Source organism: Crinia signifera, chromosome 1, assembly GCF_055691185.1.
Source record: "Crinia signifera chromosome 1, ASM5569118v1, whole genome shotgun sequence".
Taxonomy (NCBI): Eukaryota; Metazoa; Chordata; class Amphibia; order Anura; family Myobatrachidae; genus Crinia; species Crinia signifera.
In genome coordinates, this window is record NC_139217.1 from 450,852,331 (window position 1) to 450,870,661 (window position 18,331).

The following is an 18,331-nucleotide window of genomic DNA, read 5'->3' on the forward strand; positions in this document are numbered from 1 at the left end:
TTTTCGCCCCAGACCGAATTCGGAAAATAGCGAGCCAACCTGAGTTACCCCCATAACAAAACTGATACCGCTTCTCCTCCAATAACAACCATTCATATATCTACCCAAATGTAATTAAGCCGCTTTACAGAATCTTTAATTCATCAGGGGGTTAAGTTACCAAAGGTCAATTTCCATTTATTTTTATCAAAAATCAATAAAAATCAACCTTGAGAAAATAAACCTCCAGGTGTCTGAATTCTGGATTCTGGAGAAATTATTGCTACAGGTCACATACATTTTCAGTGGCACAAACCAGGTATGACTACGACTCAACTAGAATCAGGGCCCCTGAAGGCATTACTCCTCACAAGCAGTTTGTAAAAAAAAAAAAATCTATACAATTTTTTTTTCAATCTATATATATATTTTTTATTGAAAATACACCTACAAAGTACATTTCTTCAGTCCACACTGGGTACATGAAAACAGAACCAGTAAATGTGGAAAAGAAAATTCTATCGTACCCGATATTCATGAAAAAAGTTAGTTAAATCACATACAACAGATGTATATTTTAAAAACCAACAAAAAACTTTTAACAAGTAAAATAAAAAAAAAACATTTGACATTAGGACATTTTTTATCATTTTCACAGATGTCAAGAAAAAAACAAAAATCACAGTTACTGGCTAACGTTAACTTTTTTTTTGTACACGCATAGACTTTTTATCTATTATAAAAATATTTCTACTTACATTTCATAAGATCTGTTTATCTCTATTCATATTAGCAAAATAAAACATTTATACCATACTGTAGGTCACGGACTTGTGTAATGCCTGTATTTCTTTTAAATGGTATCCAGTTTAACATTCTAGAATATAGAGATATTTCTGTGATAGAACACACTCTGCACTTTTTAATTTTTTTTTAATTCTCCTTTCTCTCATACTTTATGTACAGAACAGGTAATACATATCCTTTAAGCAAAAAAAAAAAAAAAAAACACAAAAAAAAAAACCAATCTGAAAATACATTTGGATTCAATGTCTGGTGAGTAAATCACATTTAAAAAAGGAAGTTACATTTCTACTTGCTCTTATGGTCATGATACAATAAAATTTGTTGTAAAGATGCTTCTTGGGGTAGATGAAATTAAGATTCAAATTTTTATTTCAAATGGTGGTGTTGCCCATATCAACCAATCAGATTCTGTCTAGCATTTTCTCTAGCCTACAATAGAAGAGCAAAAGCTACACTATGATTGGTTGTTATGTCTGTCTGTGAAGGCAGAATGGACAAGACACCTGATTTCAGGTACTAAAACTTTAAAAAGGACAGTCATACATCAACATAATATTGCGTTGATGTTAAAAAATTTTTTTTATCAATAAAAACATCTCATTTTCTGCAATGAACGATTGAACTGTTTTGTAGAGAGCAGTCTTCTATTGCAGTAAATGAGCTACATATACAGGGCCCGAGTGTCCGGAGCCCTGCACACAGGTGGAAGTCCATTCGGAAATATTCACCCCTGCTCGCTGCCGGCGAGTCAGTGTAGAAGGCCGGTGAGAAGAAGGAGGCCACTGCTGGCGTAAGCAGCCTTCCCTCCCAACGCCTGGGCAACGCCTTTATTTTTGGGGGCACTTCTAGAAAATGCCAGCATTCTGCCCCCAAAAGCCCAGCACCTGTTAATCACCTTGCCTATGGCTAGCCTTCGCACGTTCCATACCGAAGGGGACCACATGCATATGCACACCGTACCGTGTGCATGCAGGACCGTTCAATAATCGGAAAGGCTGCAAATTCGCAGCCCTCTGAACGGGGCTGAATCAGCCCCACAGAGCGGATGGAATGTGAGGTTTTAAGTCAACTCTATTTCCAAAGTCACTCGATACACATTATTGTAGATAGGTTACAGACTGTTAGGATCAGGGAGGGCTTTAGGCAGCTGCCTTGGGCACCAGGTTACGGGAGGAGCCGCCAAGTCTGCCTATTACTAAATTAAGGATGTTATTGAAAAAGACATCCATGTTGTACTTAATGCAGGTGCCGGCTGTTGATCTTCTAAGATGGCCCCTTCACACTTTCACTTAAGGCTATAGAAAGTGGGTATTGGTGGCAGTGTGGGGTTGGGGTCAGTAGGGTGAAGTTTTGGCTAATGTGCTGAGAAGACTCACGCCGACCCTGACAGTTGTTATCGTTGGGCTTTGGGATTTATTAAATGTATACACACTAGGTTGCCTTTATTTTAAGTTGAGCAATTTAGTGGAAATTTAGGCTTTGGATGATACCATACACTATTTATTGACGCAAGAGTCTACTGCAGTGGCAGAACACGATATCAGGGACCAAGAACAGTTTCACATTATAAGGTAATGCCAGAGATTTGTTCATACAGAAGTTGTTCTGCAAATGGTTGGTCATAAATGTTCAGCAGATGTTACTTAATCTTTTATACTTCTTGGCAAGTTGCAGTGTCCAAATCAAAACTCCTCCACTCAACGACCCATACTCAACTTTAGGACATCTTGCAGCCATCCAGCTGTTACTAAACCACAACTGCAATCACAAATTAGTCTAGGGCAGGGGCTCACAACCCTTGGCACTAGTGGCATATGGTGGCACTATACAATATTTTGAATGGCATACCTGAGGTTCATTTCTATCCTACTAGGTGTGCTACTTCCTTCCCCTTCCACTTCCTTCCTCACATCCTTTTGGCATACTCTACACTCTCCAAACCAAAGACCCCAGGCAGCTGGTGATTGAACCCTGCCACAGTCGTATAACAGTACAAAATGTTTAATAAACATATAAAGAAACTAGCTTCAGAATCCAAGGATAGCGAAGCCACTAATATTTTTAGTATACATCTTTAGGTTTTGTAAATTTTGAATATGTTGTAATCGTGGTCGCACCAGGGGTGGAAATACTGGTGGTGCAGCAGATGCACTGCACCAAGACCCTTGGGAACTAAATGGCCTTTTGGCACCACTACCTAAACCTGAAACTTGTTTTCCTTGGTCCGAGTCACCTGACTATTTCCGCAGGGTTCAATTGATGATCAGTGGGGAGACGCCAGTACAACCCTAGATGTCGGGGCTGAAGGTGTGGTCAATGCAGCATAATGGATGACAGAACAGGACAGTAGTACAGTAGAGTACTGTATGTGCATAAAGTGCCCATAATGTGGTTGCGGGTCACCGGAAAAGATGTGGGCAGCGCCTGGTGGCTCCATGTCTGCTGGGGCTGCATCAATGAGCACACATGCATCACAATGGTAAGGGTTGGACTATGTGTCTCTCCCCCATCAACCCCTGCCTTTCCCTGTAGCCCATTACATCCCAATCACCATCTGTTACCCCCTATCATCTACTGGGTCTCCCTGTCACCCTCTGCATCTCCCTGTCACCCATTCCATTCTTCTATCACCCTCTAACTCCCCTGTCACCCTCTTCCTCTAACTTTCATCCATTGCCTCCCCATCACCAACTGCCACCCCCTGTCACCCACTGTCTCTCCCTGTCACCATGTATCTTGTTTTTACTCTGCAGTAATGTGGTGCACTACAGGCATATTATGACCTGGCGGTGAGGTGAAGACTGGGCCCAAGGCATATTTTTGCACCTGGGCCCACCACTCACAAGTTCTGTGTGACAGTAATATTTTTGACTTGCAATTTGGAACATCTGGCACCTAAAGAGTAAAACTTTCATTATCCCTGCTCTAAAGGATTGGTGTTATCATTTAGTAATAGCTGGATTTACCAAGTACTCAAGTACGTTGAGCCTGCATAGTTGTGTGGTCGAACAGTGAGACAAGTCAGTATTCTGTTTTTACTTTAGAACCTTGTAGAGAAAGTAAAAGTTGTTGTGTTTTCTCTAAAAGAAGTACGGTCGAAGCACTCTTTTGTAGTTACTATAATTTAGTCATCTGTGTGTACCCTGATTTAAAGTAGACAGGGAGAAAAAAACAACATGTAGACAATCAGATAATCAGAATGTTGTCGTAGCCAAAGAATTTAAGAATATGTGTAGTGATATTGTGTGGGGGAGGGGTGAATGGTCTGTCCACTCGTGTGGGGGTGAGGTCAATGCTTGCTGGACAACAGCAATGTCTGTTTTAGGAGGGGCACAGAGGTAATGTGCAATCTGAAAGTTGGCTAGTGAAAAGGAGCAGGGTCCTCAGCAGCACAGTGTAGTTGAATGGGGCTCAAATAATTAATTGTTGAATAAAAGCAATGTGTGAGTTGCCCCATGTGAGGAAATGGACCAAACATTATGTTCCATGTGGAAACAGAAGAACGATAACAGACCTCCTTTAAAAAATGTAGATCAATTAACTGTGGCCCCTGCAAATAGCCATTGGTTTACCTCTGTCCCCAGCAATTATTACATAAATTTTTTATATAAAAAAAAAAGTAAAACAATTATAATTTCCAGTGATCATCGAAACCTTCTCTGCTACCATGGTTCCCAGTTCTTAAAAAGAAAACGATATAAACCAAACGCAAAGATAAAAAAGAATACAAGTATGGCAGTGTTATCACCTGGTTATCACAAACTGGGCAGGGCCACATTGGCAGAAAATAACTTTTTTTATATTGTACAGAAATGGGTATTGTGGCATCTGCAAATTGTTTACCACCAGGTGATCCATCACCAAACCAGATGTTTGTAAGCAAGGAGAAAATGGAATGAAAATGATTCTGGTCAGTAAAATCAAGGCACTTAGGATTGTCTACATCTTGGTTTCGCTGTCTAAGGGTTTATCGGTTTCGTTTTCCTGGGAAATCAGCTGGTAGGGTTTCTTCTCATTCTCCTCAATCACAGAGTTCCCCATCTCTGTGTCCCCTTTCTGCAGCTCGTGTCTTGACAAATGCTCGACTATACCAGCGCCAAGAGAATCTCCAAGAACGTTTGTGGTGGTACGGAACCGGTCCCTGGAAGAAACCAAATAAGTAGATTAGTATAAGCTGAATTTATTATAACATTGGATAATTAGTTATCACAAGTGGGAGACACGGAATGATTAATTATAGGTAGACCATACAGGTAGACAGCAAAGGCCTTTCTACCTCACAGGTCCTTGGTGATACCCATATTTTCTTAAACTCCTCTTCCATTATTACACTTTTTACTATATGACCTAAGGTTGAGAGATGATCTAAGCAAAGACAGATTGAGCAGGGAATGAAGGAGACATCTACCAATACAATTTTGGGACTGGTTATCCCTGTCTGCATATCCATAGGTGTGTTAGAGGATGCTTCTAGGCAGAAACATCACAATGGGTTATGACAACTGATGCAGCATAAAGAGGGCACAGGCAGACATAAAGGGGGCACAGCCTTGCAGAAAGGGGTGTGGAATGTGGTCCAACCCTGTTTCCATCACTCCCGGGGTATGTCGAGCATCCCCATAAATGCGGGGCTGCCCTTGGAAAATTGTCAGCAGCATTGCCGGCCTCTAATCTTTAACAGGAGCCAAGAGCTGTATAAAGTGTTACAGTGCAGTACCTGGCTGCTTAGTAATGCTATTGCTTCCTGAATATTTTGAAAGGGTACTTGTTTCCGCTAAGTTAATTGCGCACCATGCTATTCTCCGTAGAGAAATCTGATCGCATCGCATCGTACACATACACGATATTGAACGATGCGATGCGATGCGATCCGATTCGATTTACCATAGGAAACAATGTTAAATGGCTCAATTTAGCCAAATTATCATAGGAACAATAGTAAATGGGCCAAAAACACCCCTGAACATTGAAATGTCCCCCCAAAAGTAGTTGACGCCACCCCGCCATCAACGTGAACCCGAAGCGTGGCGAGCGCAGCGAGCCCGCGAGGGGCGGCGGTACGCGTCCTCCGACCTTTTCATGCCCTACTATCCACTAGGGCGTGGAGTGAGAATAGAAAAGTGTGGCGAGCGCAGCGAGCCACCGAGCCCGAAGCGTGGCGAGCGCAGCGAGCCCCGCGAGGGGACGCGGATACCTTCACAGGTAAACGCGTCCCTTCGCGGGCTTCCCAGGTGTCCGCGTCGCCATGGACACCTGGGAAGCCCGCAAGGGGACGCGTATAACTGTGAAGGTATCCGCGTCCCCTTGCGGGGCTCGCTGCGCTCGCCACGCTTCGGGCTCGGTGGCTCGCTGCGCTCGCCACACTATTCTATTCTCACTCCACGCCCTAGTGGATAGTAGGGCATGAAAAGGTCGGAGGACGCGTACCGCCGCCCCTCGCGGGCTCGCTGCGCTCGCCACGCTTCGGGTTCACGTTGATGGCGGGGTGGCGTCAACTACTTTTGGGGGGACATTTCAATGTTCAGGGGTGTTTTTGGCCCATTTACTATTGTTCCTATGATAATTTGGCTAAATTGAGCCATTTCACATTGTTTCCTATGGGAAATCGAATCTGATCGCATCGCATCGCATCGCATCGTTCAATATCGTGTATGTGTACGATGCGATGAGATCCGATTTCATTACGGTGCCGTACGTAGAAAACCTGGGCGCCCAGATAGGAAACAAGTACCTTTGAAAGTCTTTAATTCTACAACCCGCTCTCTTAGCATGTCAATTGATGGATGGCCCCTGGGCGGCTAAAAACATTTTCTTTAGCGCCCCAAGAGACAGTGCAGGACAAGGAGATATGAAAGTAATGGATTGGGATCACCAGCTTTGACCTAGGTTCTCATTTTGCCCCCAACAGAGACTTTGGGGATGAGTGTGTTCTGCTACTAAAGGTCTGCCATATGTTTAGTAAAGCCACCATAGATTCATTATCTTGTGCATTAAAAGCCACCATAGATCCTTAGTCTTGTGCATCATAAAGACACCAAAGGTTTTTGAGATCTCCACTTTGACACCTCAAAGATATGAGGATCTGCATTTTTATAGCGTCCGGATAGGGGTTGGCATTCAAAAGAAGCTACCAGTATATATTGAGTAATGTTCACACAAATTATATTTATTTGAATGTACTCTGTATGCATAATAATTGTTGAAATACTCTTGTAGATTGGTCACTGGGAAGCTCTCGATATTGTACATAAGCCACCAGAATACTGTGACATCTGTATCAGTCAGATGGTGTAATGGTTAGCATTATTATCTCACAGCACTGAGGTCATGGGTTCTATTCCCACCATGGCCCTAACTGTGCGGAGTTTGTATATTCTCCCCGTACTTGCGTGGGTTTCCTCCCGTTACTCCGGTTTCCTCCCACAATCCAAAAAAATACTGGTAGGCTAATTGGCTCCCAACAAATTAACCCTAGAATGTCTGTGTGTGTACATAGAAACATAGAATTTGACGGCAGATAAGAACCACTTGGCCCATGTAGTCTGCCCTTTTTTTAAACATGTTACCTCAAACCATAATTGATCCTTATTTTTTTGTAAGGATATCAATATGCTTATCCCAAGCATGTTTAAATTGTACTACTGTATTTGCGTCTACCACCTCTGATGGTAGGCTATTCCACTTATCTACTACTCTTTCTGTGAAGTAATTCGTCCTCACATTTCCCCTGAATCGTCCTCCCTCTAGTGTCAGTGCATGTCCTCGTGTTCTGTTGCTCCTCTTCCTGTGAAGAATGTCTCCCACCTGTACCTTGTTAAAACCCTTGATATATTTGAAAGTTTCTATCATGTCCCCCCTTTCCCTTCTCTGCTCTAAAGTATACATATTAAGATCTTTTAGTCTTTCCTGGTACTTTTTGTGATGTAGGCCATGCACCATTTTAGTTGCTCTTCTTTGTACAGTCTCTAATGTATTTATATCCTTCTGGAGATAGGGCCTCCATAACTGAACACAATACTGTAGGTGAGGTCGTACCAATGACCTATACAGTGGCATTATTACTTCTTTCTTTCTACTGCTGATACCTCTCCCTATGCAACCAAGCATCTGACTTGCCTTCTTCATTGCTTTGTTACATTGACTACCTGCTTGTGGTAGGGAACATAGATTCAGGGCCGGATTATAATGGGGCACAAGAGGTCAGAACCCTTGGGACCCCTCTAGCTAGGGGCCCCCGTGGTTGCCATGTATTTAAAAAATATATATATATATTTTTTTTTAGCTAAAGGTTTTGTGCATGGGAGTGGGGTAGTGCTGCATCTTCATCTATCTGCCAATGTAACAATGATTACTGGTGCTGAGCATCGGGAGTCAAGGCACACTGACTGCACAAGTGTGCAGTGCATTACTGGGAGTTGACTAAGTCCCATGACACTTTGCACCAGAGGGCAGAGGCTGAGATGTTTGTGCTGAGCTCAGATTGATGTAGCTCATTACATGCTTCTCAGGCCCATGGAGAACAGCAGCAGCCTAGTCATGGGAGGGTTTTTAATCAGAGGCAGCACTGGGACTGTGAGGTCTCCTACAGAGTAAGGTGCAGAGGGCCAAACACAGGCTTTTCATGTGGTATGCATTTATGTGTGTGTGTATATATGTATCCCCTGCAGTTACCCATTGACCAAGTTTATACTGCCTTTACTCTGTGTTTTGACAGTGTTAAATTCTCCCATGCAGTTTGCGGACAGTAATGACAAGTGCAAGGGGGCCCCCCTGTCTAAAGTGCCCCGGGCCTCCCGAAGGCTTAATCTGGCACTGCATAGATTGTAAGCTCCACTTGAGCAGGGACCGATGTGAATGGTCAAATATTCTCTGTAAAGTGCTGCGGAATATGTGTGCGCTATATAAGAAACTATTAATAAATAAATGAATCAGTCAGTCACTAATTGCTGTCTATATATTGCAATGGTCACTAGATTACTCTCTGTACTACACTCAGATACTGTATTACTAGAATGTTGAGTATTCTATAACGGTCACCAGGACGCTCTGTGTATTGTACAGAAATTGCAAGAATACTCTAAATTCTTAATAAGTGACTAGAAAGCTGTCCATATTGTTTGATAGTCACTAGAATGCTTTTTGTGTATTATAGACACTGTTCTTTGTATTGTACAGATGTCACTTGAATGTGCTGTGTATTGTATATCACTAACTATATTATATAGAGACCAGGCTTAAAGGGGTTCTGGAGAGGTGATGGAACTGCTTTCCCCTAACAACGCCCCCCACCTCATTAGGCAGAGCCTAGACCAGAACCAGGGAATTTGCACCTTACCTTCCATAAATGATAATGGTCCCACAAAGAAGGGGTGTGGTCACACAATAATAACTCCAATTAAAATTACAACACACAGTAGCACAATCATATACACTTTCCACCGCATGTAGTGCCCTTGTGTCATCTTCCCACAGCAGTGCCTCTTATGCACATAATGTCCACAGTTGTGCTGCTTAAACACATCTGTCTTTATCACTCCAGCAGCTCACTGTCCATGTCTCTCAGCAGCTCCATGCCCTGTGTCTCTCCAGCAGCTTCGCCACCTCTGAGTCCCTCTCACCCTGTCTACAGCAAGTACAGAGCCTGCTCCTCTAAGTGGCTCTTCTTCACTTCAGTGGTGGTGATGGCATGACATCACATACGCCGTGCCAGCAGAAGAAGCCTCTGGGAGAGGCTTTTCTGTTGGAACTACTGTTCTGGGCTTTGGTAGAGGTGGAACTCAGTCCCCCCTACCATTAGAGGTGGAGGAACTCAGTTCCACCCAGTTACCCCTCAGTTTAACCCCTGATAGAGACCACTATAATAGCCTCCATTGAAAAGCAGTCTGATTAAGCTAGTAGGTGTACTTGATGATAACCCTTTGGCATAACAATTTTGATTTTGTTTCCCTGTAAATCCCACCAATGTTGAACAAGCCATATCAGCATGGATTGCATTGTGCCCATTTTTCCAGTGTTCTAGACTGGTAGTAAAACTTTGTCCAGTCCCAACATGGCCAGATCTTCTCTACATCTAGGCTTCCATACATCTTGGCTTCTCTGCATATGGACCTTGAGGACTAGAGACCTTGAACAATAAGCTTCTACCTCTCATTTTTAGAATGTATTTGATAAATGCTAGCTAGAATCATATTAGCTGCCACTGGCAACTACTATACTATTCCATTTCTTCATTCTTTAGATGTTGCATTTCCTCCATAATCATGGAAAGCGCCCCGTACTGGAGACCAGACTCGGATCTCAGTGTTACTTTCAATGACCAGTCTATAGAAATCTTCTGGAACATTATCTAAGAGATGTATTTGTTATACTTACAAAAACCAGTCAACTGCAATAATCAGTGTGATGTCATCTGTGGGCAATCCGACCGATGTCAGCACGATAACCATGGTGACGAGGCCGGCTTGTGGGATCCCAGCAGCTCCGATACTTGCAGCCGTAGCAGTAATACTACATGCAGAGAAGGGCATATTTTGACGTCAGGCACTTACCAATTGCTAGATAGTTCATCGGCCAGGTGTGAACCCAGCTTTAGACTTTATAATAATTCCTTCCATAGGCTATATAGCCATAATACCTAGCAGATGTTTAATATGATATACAATATATTAAGACTATAGACAAGTTAATATAATAAAAATTCTACATTTATATTGAAGCATCAGCAGAAACAATATTTTTTTAAAAAGAGGGGCTGAATGTAGTGAGGTGTATTTTTTTTTAGTAACCTGAAAAATTGCACCAAATCGCATATGTAGTAGGATGACATTTTTTAAAACATGCCAGAAATTTATTGTGATTTCTGGTGAGTTCTTAGTAATCTGAATGTGCATTTTTTTAGTAAAAAATAAGATTGAATGGGGTCCCCCCTTCAGCATAACTATCCACGGGCTCTTTGAACCAGTCCTGGTTTCAGAAATACTGGGGAAATTATTATTAGGGTCACTGTGTATTTCCAAAACCACTCTTGGGTTGGTCCTGGTTACAAAAATACAGGGGACAGGGTGATTTGCCAGTTCCCATCAGAGGAGCCCCTTTTAAACTCTTAACATGGGCATCTATGGAGACTCAAACTGCCTATCAGGTTGAGGGGAGTCCGGTTGAGTGATGTCAGCCCTGATAGGCTGAACGGAGTCCTGATGAGTGATGTCCGTGGTATGCCCTTTCTTGGGGAGGAGCTGCATGTGTAAACACACACGTGGCTCTTCAGTCTGCCGGTACGGTACACTCGGTTTTTTATTTTAACCCTTGGATTGTCTACTTTGGACCAAAGAGGACATTATCTAAACTGGAAGGGGGTCAGTATAATTATTTTTTCAAAGGTCTAAACTGGATTTCTACATGGACAAGGGGACCAAATTAAGTGTCATATAGGTGAATATATGTATGTTGTGTGCGCATGTATGTTAATTAATGTTTACTTTGACAATGTCTGTGTTTTTATTTTAGTATTGGTCCAGCTGGCCTTTTAATGCCTGGGAAAGAGGCTTGCTGAGACTTTTAGTTACACAGCAGAACCCAATTCTATATATTTAATTATTTATTTGAAACTAAAACTATCAATCAGGCACTCACCACCCAGAGGTCCTAGGGATAGCCTCAGGCTTCAGCCCTGGCTGGGGATGGCCTGGTTGGCGCTTTATTGGAGGGTCCCTACCCCCCCATGGCCAGGCTGACCAGTAACTAGGTAATGTGGCGGCCAAGGACCTTGTATAAAAAGTGTCCTCTGGCTGTGGCATTACACTGCTGACTGTTGGAGCCTGGTGTTGGTCCCAAAATAAGGGGTACCCCTACTCCTTCTGTCCCCCATCTTCTTAGAACCAGGACCGGGGCTGGTTATGCTCTTGGGAGCACCCTGCGTCATTTTTATTCGTTTTTAACTTTTCCACAGATTTCCAAACAAACTTGCTTGCTAGAAGCAGGTCTATTTATGAATGTTTTTTAGTCATGTTAGGTGTGCGATTACAAACATTTGGATACAATTTTTGAAGTGCGATTTTTTTTGTGTTTTTCACTGCAGATTGCACACTATTACATGTGCGATCTGTTGAAAATGTGTGATTTGCCAATAACTGGACCCCAAAAATTGCCCCTTTTACAAAATCACACCCTTTTACATTTACCCCAAGATGTCTGCAGAAAACCATATAGCACATACAGTATGTAGGGTGGGGGGGGGGGGGGTGTGTGTGTGTGTGTGTGTGTGTGTGTGTGTGTGTGTGTGTGTGTGTGTGTGTGTGTGTGTGTGTGTGTGTGGGGGAGATTCAAAAAGTGAGAGATTTTGTGAGAGTTTTTTTTTTCTTTCCTTTTTTCTTCATTTGCATGGCAAAATCAAACTAGTTTTGCAGTGTAAGTGGTTTCTGCTTTAAAAAAATGAATAGAATAGAATTACTTTATTTGTCTCACAATGGAGGCATATTCTAAATTTAAAGGCATATTCTAAATTTAATACTCAGTGTTTTTTCTTACCTGATTGTAATAATCTGTCCAAAGTTGAGGTCATAATTATTGACTTGAGCAATGAAAATAGCAGCCAGGGCCTCGTAGAGCGCGGTGCCGTCCATGTTGATTGTCGCTCCCACTGGCAGAACAAACCGCGTCACCCTCTTGTCTACTTTATTGTTCTCCTCCAGACATTTAAATGTGATCGGCAGGGTTGCGGAGCTAGAAAGAGTAACAGAGAACAAGGCAGCTGTTGGTTACTGTGGTGATAACTCATGATTTGCAAATAAAAATGCTAAAAAAAAATTGTAAATTTAATTTTTGTGTTTCATTTCAAAGAAAATACACATTACAATCTAATTTGCCAAATAACAGAAACAGGGGTTGGGTGGGTTTACTAATTACCAACAGGACCAGGCCAGGGGCAGCTGCTGATGGGGCTTTACAGCAAGCGGCTCCATTATAATAATTTACATGCTTTTCATTTATCGGTGTTGCCATATTTGACCTCGCCTCAGTACCCAGTCTTATGGATGACTCAACGGCCCAGAACAGAAACTCTGCTAAGGTTCCAGATTCCAGTCCGGCTATCTATCCAGCAACCTCCCCTTTCTTGTGTCTGCTGCAAAACAAATGCAAATTTTAGCATTTATTGCTCCCATTCAATTAAATTGCTAATTTGCATATCTAATCTGACACTACAATGTCATTTGTACAGTTCTACTGCTGACCCACGAACACCACAGGTGACTGGTTACGTATATGGTAAATAGAGCCCTGCCTGCTTTGAAAATAATGTAATCAGGGAGATTTTTTAGACTCTTCAGGGAGTCGGGGAGATTGCTACTAATATGGGAGTCTCCCTGAAAATCAGGGAGAGTTGGCAAGTATAGGCAGGAACTGATGTGACTTAAGCAGTACTCTGCTGCGTAATATATTGCGCACTATATTAATACAGAGGACATATTCTTTGCGTGGGAATCGGTGCAGTTACCCGCTGATCTATCCTTACCCTGTGCAGTGGCATACATTGTACATCTGCAGCCTTAATATCACTATAATGAAGAGGATTGTATTACAGTCCGAATACCTTGAGGAGGTGCCCAGAGCAGTTATTAAGGCTTGCAGCAGCCCTCCGATGAACACCCAGGGGTTCTTGCGAGTAACCAGGAAGTAAAGCATCGGCAGAACGAAGACGGCATGAATAAGCAAGCCAATAATGACTGTGATTGTATACATCCCAAGCTGTCCGCCGACCACCCCCATGTCTTCCATCTCTGCGATCTTCCCAGCAATTAGGAAGAGGATTCCAACAGGGGCATACCTGAAAATAGAACGATCATTATGTGCATAACCTAGAAACATACTATACATTGGATATTCTAGCAGACGGCCTTGTTATAGAGGTACATAGTGCCAGGTACCACGTTCAGTAGACTGAGGGGCAGATGTATGAAGTGATAAAGTGGAAGGTGGTAAGCCAAAGTGATAAAGTGGAAGGTGAAGTGATAAAGTGGAAGGTGGTAAGGCACCAGCCAATCAGCTTCAAACTGTTAAGCTACAGGCTGAGTTTGAAAAAATTATAGGAGCTGATTGGCTGCTGCATTATCTCTCCTTCCACTTTATCACTTCATCTGGCCTAATACATCTGCCTCTGTGAGAATAAAATATGGCCGATAGATGGCAGAAAGTCTCGCGTAGACCACACTCAATTGAACGATGCAATGTCGTTCAGCACACCAAAGCCACACAACCATTTTTGTTATATTGAATACGTTCAGCAAGGGCCCGTGACCTCTGACATTGGTGAGACAAGACTCACTAGGATACATTTTCAAAAAATTTCAAAAAATTCTAAAAATAAAAAAGAGGTGATGTTGCTCATAGCAACCAATAAGACGCTGTCTATCATTTTGTAGGATGTAATAGAGAAATGACTGACAGAATCTGATTGGTTGCTATGGGCAACTGAAATGACCCATAGGGTGACATTCTATGGAGTGAGATTTTTTTTTTTTGCGATTTTTTTCGCAAAAACGGCCGAAATCGCATGTTTTTCCATTTTTGCATATTTAATGAGCTGCGAAAATGTGAAAACAGTGCGATTTTGGCCAACAAATTGGACATTCTGGAAATGCGATGGCTGTTTCTCGCAGCACATCGCATCCAGATGTTTTCACATTGAAAAGTATACAAATCGCATATTTAATGGTATGCGATTTGTATAAATGTGTCTAAAATTCGCCCAAAAATCAGACCAGGTTCTGATGGGCGAATTAGCCAGAACCCTGCACAGATCATTGATATCTGTGCAGGGTTCTGGTGGAAAAAAAGGGTTAAACAGTAAAAAAAAAAAAAAAAAAAAAAAAAAAAAACTGCGCGGGGTCCCCCGCCAGAGCATAACCAGCCCCGGGCTCATTGAGCCGGTGCTGGTGACATAAAATCACGGTCCCCAACAAATAGGGGTCCCCTTGATTTAATTAAACCAGCACCAGGCTCAAGGTCCGGCGCTGGTTCCCAAAATACGGGGCACAAAATGACTAGGGGTCCCCCGCATTTCAAGAACCAGCACCAGACCCAACCAGCCAGCAGGGTAATGCCACACCCGGGGGACACTTAATATATAAGGTCCCGCGGCCAAAGCATTATCCCCCTGGTTGGTCAGCATGGGCAGGGGTCCTGGGGAAGTGGGGACCCCCCCAAAGAAGGGGTCCCCCCCTCCAGGACTTACCAGCCCATGCTGAAAGTCCGGGGCTGTCCCCGATGCCCCTGGGCGGTGGGCATCGGGCTGATGAAAAGTGTAAAAAAATAATAAAAACTATTGTCTTATACTGTAGAACTATGAGTCCCAGCAAGCCTACCCCGCATGCTGGGACTTGGAGAACCACAAGTCCCAGCATGCTGGGCATTAAAGGGGCCGCTGGCACTTGTAGTTCCACAGTACAAGAAATAGTTAAATAAAACACACACTGACACCCAGAAAAATAAACGTTTAATACATCCACAGCCCACACATACTGATACTTACCTACCTTGAGCCCGTGGGTCGGTCCCTGGATCCGGGGTCCTGGCTCCAGGGCTGAAGATGAAAATCTCTGCGTCTCTCCAGTCCGTGAGCGGGTACCAGCCAGGAGCAGCGCGTCTGGAGCTGAAGATGCCGGGGTCGTCGCCGGGGACCAGGTGAGTAGGATTTCCTTCCTCAGGTACCCCTTTGGATTACTACGGATCCAGGACCCCGGAATCTTCAGCCCAGGAGCCCCGGACCAGCCCCGGAACCAGGACCAAGGCCCCGGAACCGGACTCTTCAGCCCAGGAGCCCCGGACCAGCCCCAGAACCAGGACCAAGACCCCGGAACCGGACTCTTCAGCCCAGGAGCCCCGGACCCCGGACCAGCCCCGGAACCAGGACCAAAGCCCCGGAACCGGACTCTTCAGCCCTGGAGCCAGGACCCCGGATCCAGGGACCGACCCACGGGCTCAAGGTAGGTAAGTATCAGTATGTGTGGGCTGTGGATGTATTAAACGTTTATTTTTCTGGGTGTCAGTGTGTGTTTTATTTAACTATTTCTTGTACTGTGGAACTACAAGTGCCAGCGGGCCCTTTAATGCCCCACATGCTGGGACTTGTGGTTCTCCAAGTCCCAGCATGCGGGGTAGGCTTGCTGGGACTCATAGTTCTACAGTATAAGACAATAGTTTTTATTATTTTTTTACACTTTTCATCAGCCCGATGCCCACCGCCCAGGGGCATCGGGGACAGCCCCGGACTTTCAGCATGGGCTGGTAAGTCCTGGAGGGGGGGGGGACCCCTTCTTTGGGGGGGCCCCCACTTCCCCAGGACCTCTGCCCATGCTGACCAGCCAGGGGGATAATGCTTTGGCCGCAGGACCTTATATAATAAGTGTCCCCCGGCTGTGGCATTACCCTGCTGGCTGGTTGGGTCTGGTTCTTGAAATGCGGGGGACCCCTAGTCATTTTGACCCCCGTATTTTGGGAACCAGCGCCGGACCTTGAGCCCGGTGCTGGTTTCATTAAATCAAGGGGACCCCTATTTGTCAGGGACCGTGATTTTATGTCACCAGCACCGGCTCAATGTGCCCGGGGCTGGTTATGCTCTGGCGGGGTGACCCCGCGCAGTTTTGTTTTTTTTTAAATTGCGATTTCCTGCAAATGTGCGATTTTCAGACCTGAAAATCGCACATTTTCAGGACTAAAGAAATCGCATCAATCGCACCTAGTCGCACTATTTGGGCCATTTTTCGCATCTCATTAAATATGCGAAAAACGGCCCAATCTTGCGATTTTCAAAAGTGCGATTAGGTGCGGTAAAAATCATACGGTTTTTACCGCTACACATAGAATGTCACCCATAGTCTCTTTTATTAGGCATATTTTTGTATTTTGGAGTCTGCACTAGAGAGTTTTACTTTGTGTTTTTAAAGAACACATTGTACTTCCTTTAAGTATGCTGGGATCAATGTTATTTTATTTATTTTGGATATCGCATGGAAAAACGTAAAAGTACAGGAAAAATAACCCTGGATTCATCCCTTTTGGTGATGCAGTTAGTAGATCTCAGAAATGTTCAGTTAAATTATGTGTATGTTGCCATTAAGATTTCTTAATCATTTTCTTTAATATACTTTAAAAAACAAAACATATTTACATTTGTTCTTTCCTATTCTGTAACTTTTAAGACAAACAACATGCAGAACATGTGTCCGAATACAGTACATCTATCCCCTATCCTTAACTTGTGAGCGCCATGTGACTTGGTAGCACTGTGTTCTTTTTTTTGAACAAGTCTTATTCGCAAAGTGATGTGAATGCACAAGTAGCTTTTGCAGGTTAAAATGATGTGCAGCATGCCTATATTCTGTGTTTCTAGGAAAACACAGCAGCGTAGCAATAGCATGGCATGACTAGAAAGCTCTTGAAGTTTGAAAAACATTTCCACCTTTCCTCACTTATCATAGTAAGTAGTCCTGTGCAAATACCCACTACAGTATGGGGCATACAATAACCTAGGGCATTACTATGGGGCATCATATAAACTAGGGTTCTACTCTGGAACATAGAATGTTCTAAGGCACTATTGGGAATAAAATGAATAACTATGGGATAATGGCTATGATGAAAGGAATGATGGAGATATAAGTGGTTGTGAAGATGATGAAGATACTTGAGGATGTTAGGGCATTAAAGCACACCTCCCGCACAGCTTTAGACACGCCCACATTAATGGAGCGCTGAGAGAGAGTCGTATCTTTAGAAGCAGGGAGACCCACCAAGTTGTAGTTACTTCCCTGTGTACATGTGTTACATCTGCCAATTAAACATGTCACAGTGTACAGTACAATTGAATACCTACCACATAATGACTGCCACTAATCTCATAATGGCCTCATTGAGGCAATCAAAGAATTCTTTTAAGGGTTTCCCTTGTTCCTTCATGTTTCCTATCACCAGACCAAAGCACAAGGAGAAGACCACAAGCCCTAATGCATTGACCCCATTCACTGCCCCAGGGACGGGCACGACCTCCTCACGAAATTTGAACAGGGTCTCCATAGCATCCGACACATTGTTCATCACTGCAGACAACATGGTTTCATTTTCGGGAAGAGGAACCTTAAATAGTTTCTTCTCGTAGTTTGTCTTGAACTAAATGAGAAAAACAAAAACAAACAAAAATCAGTCAAGTTGAATCATTTTCTGTAAAGCTTAGTAATGCACAAGGGGGCAGGATGGAGGCGCGCAGGGGGCCTTCACATAGGGAGCGTTTCCTGGGCGTACCCACAAAAATGGTGGGGGGCCCTGCCTTGTGTACACACCATTAGGGCTAAAATGTATTAGGATATGAATTCTATTGAAGATGGGATTAGATTCTACTTATTTTTTTTTATCACCTTCTAGAAGATAATAGATCATACTTGATTGGTTGCTACAGGCAACCTCCCATCTTCAATGGAACTGCCATCTTAGTAAATTTACCTCTTTATTCGGGGCACGCTTGGGCGAAAAACAACATTTTAAAATAAAACAT

At 43.4% G+C, this 18,331-nt stretch overlaps 1 protein-coding gene across 2 annotated transcripts in view; it reads right to left on the minus strand.

Moving 5' to 3' along the window:
- Positions 1-383: 383 nt before the first annotated feature.
- The window catches only part of SLC1A3 (solute carrier family 1 member 3), a 77,665-nt gene continuing 59,717 nt past the window's right edge, over positions 384-18,331 (minus strand). For both annotated transcript variants that reach the window (XM_083154699.1, XM_083154709.1), the window contains exons 6-10: positions 17,657-17,949; positions 13,376-13,609; positions 12,313-12,507; positions 10,159-10,293; positions 384-4,927 (exon numbers count right to left, since the gene is read on the minus strand). In XM_083154699.1, coding sequence (XP_083010825.1) covers positions 4,726-4,927; positions 10,159-10,293; positions 12,313-12,507; positions 13,376-13,609; positions 17,657-17,949 — 1,059 coding nt within the window. In that variant the 3' untranslated portion in view covers positions 384-4,725. The remainder of the gene's footprint in view (positions 4,928-10,158; positions 10,294-12,312; positions 12,508-13,375; positions 13,610-17,656; positions 17,950-18,331) is intronic.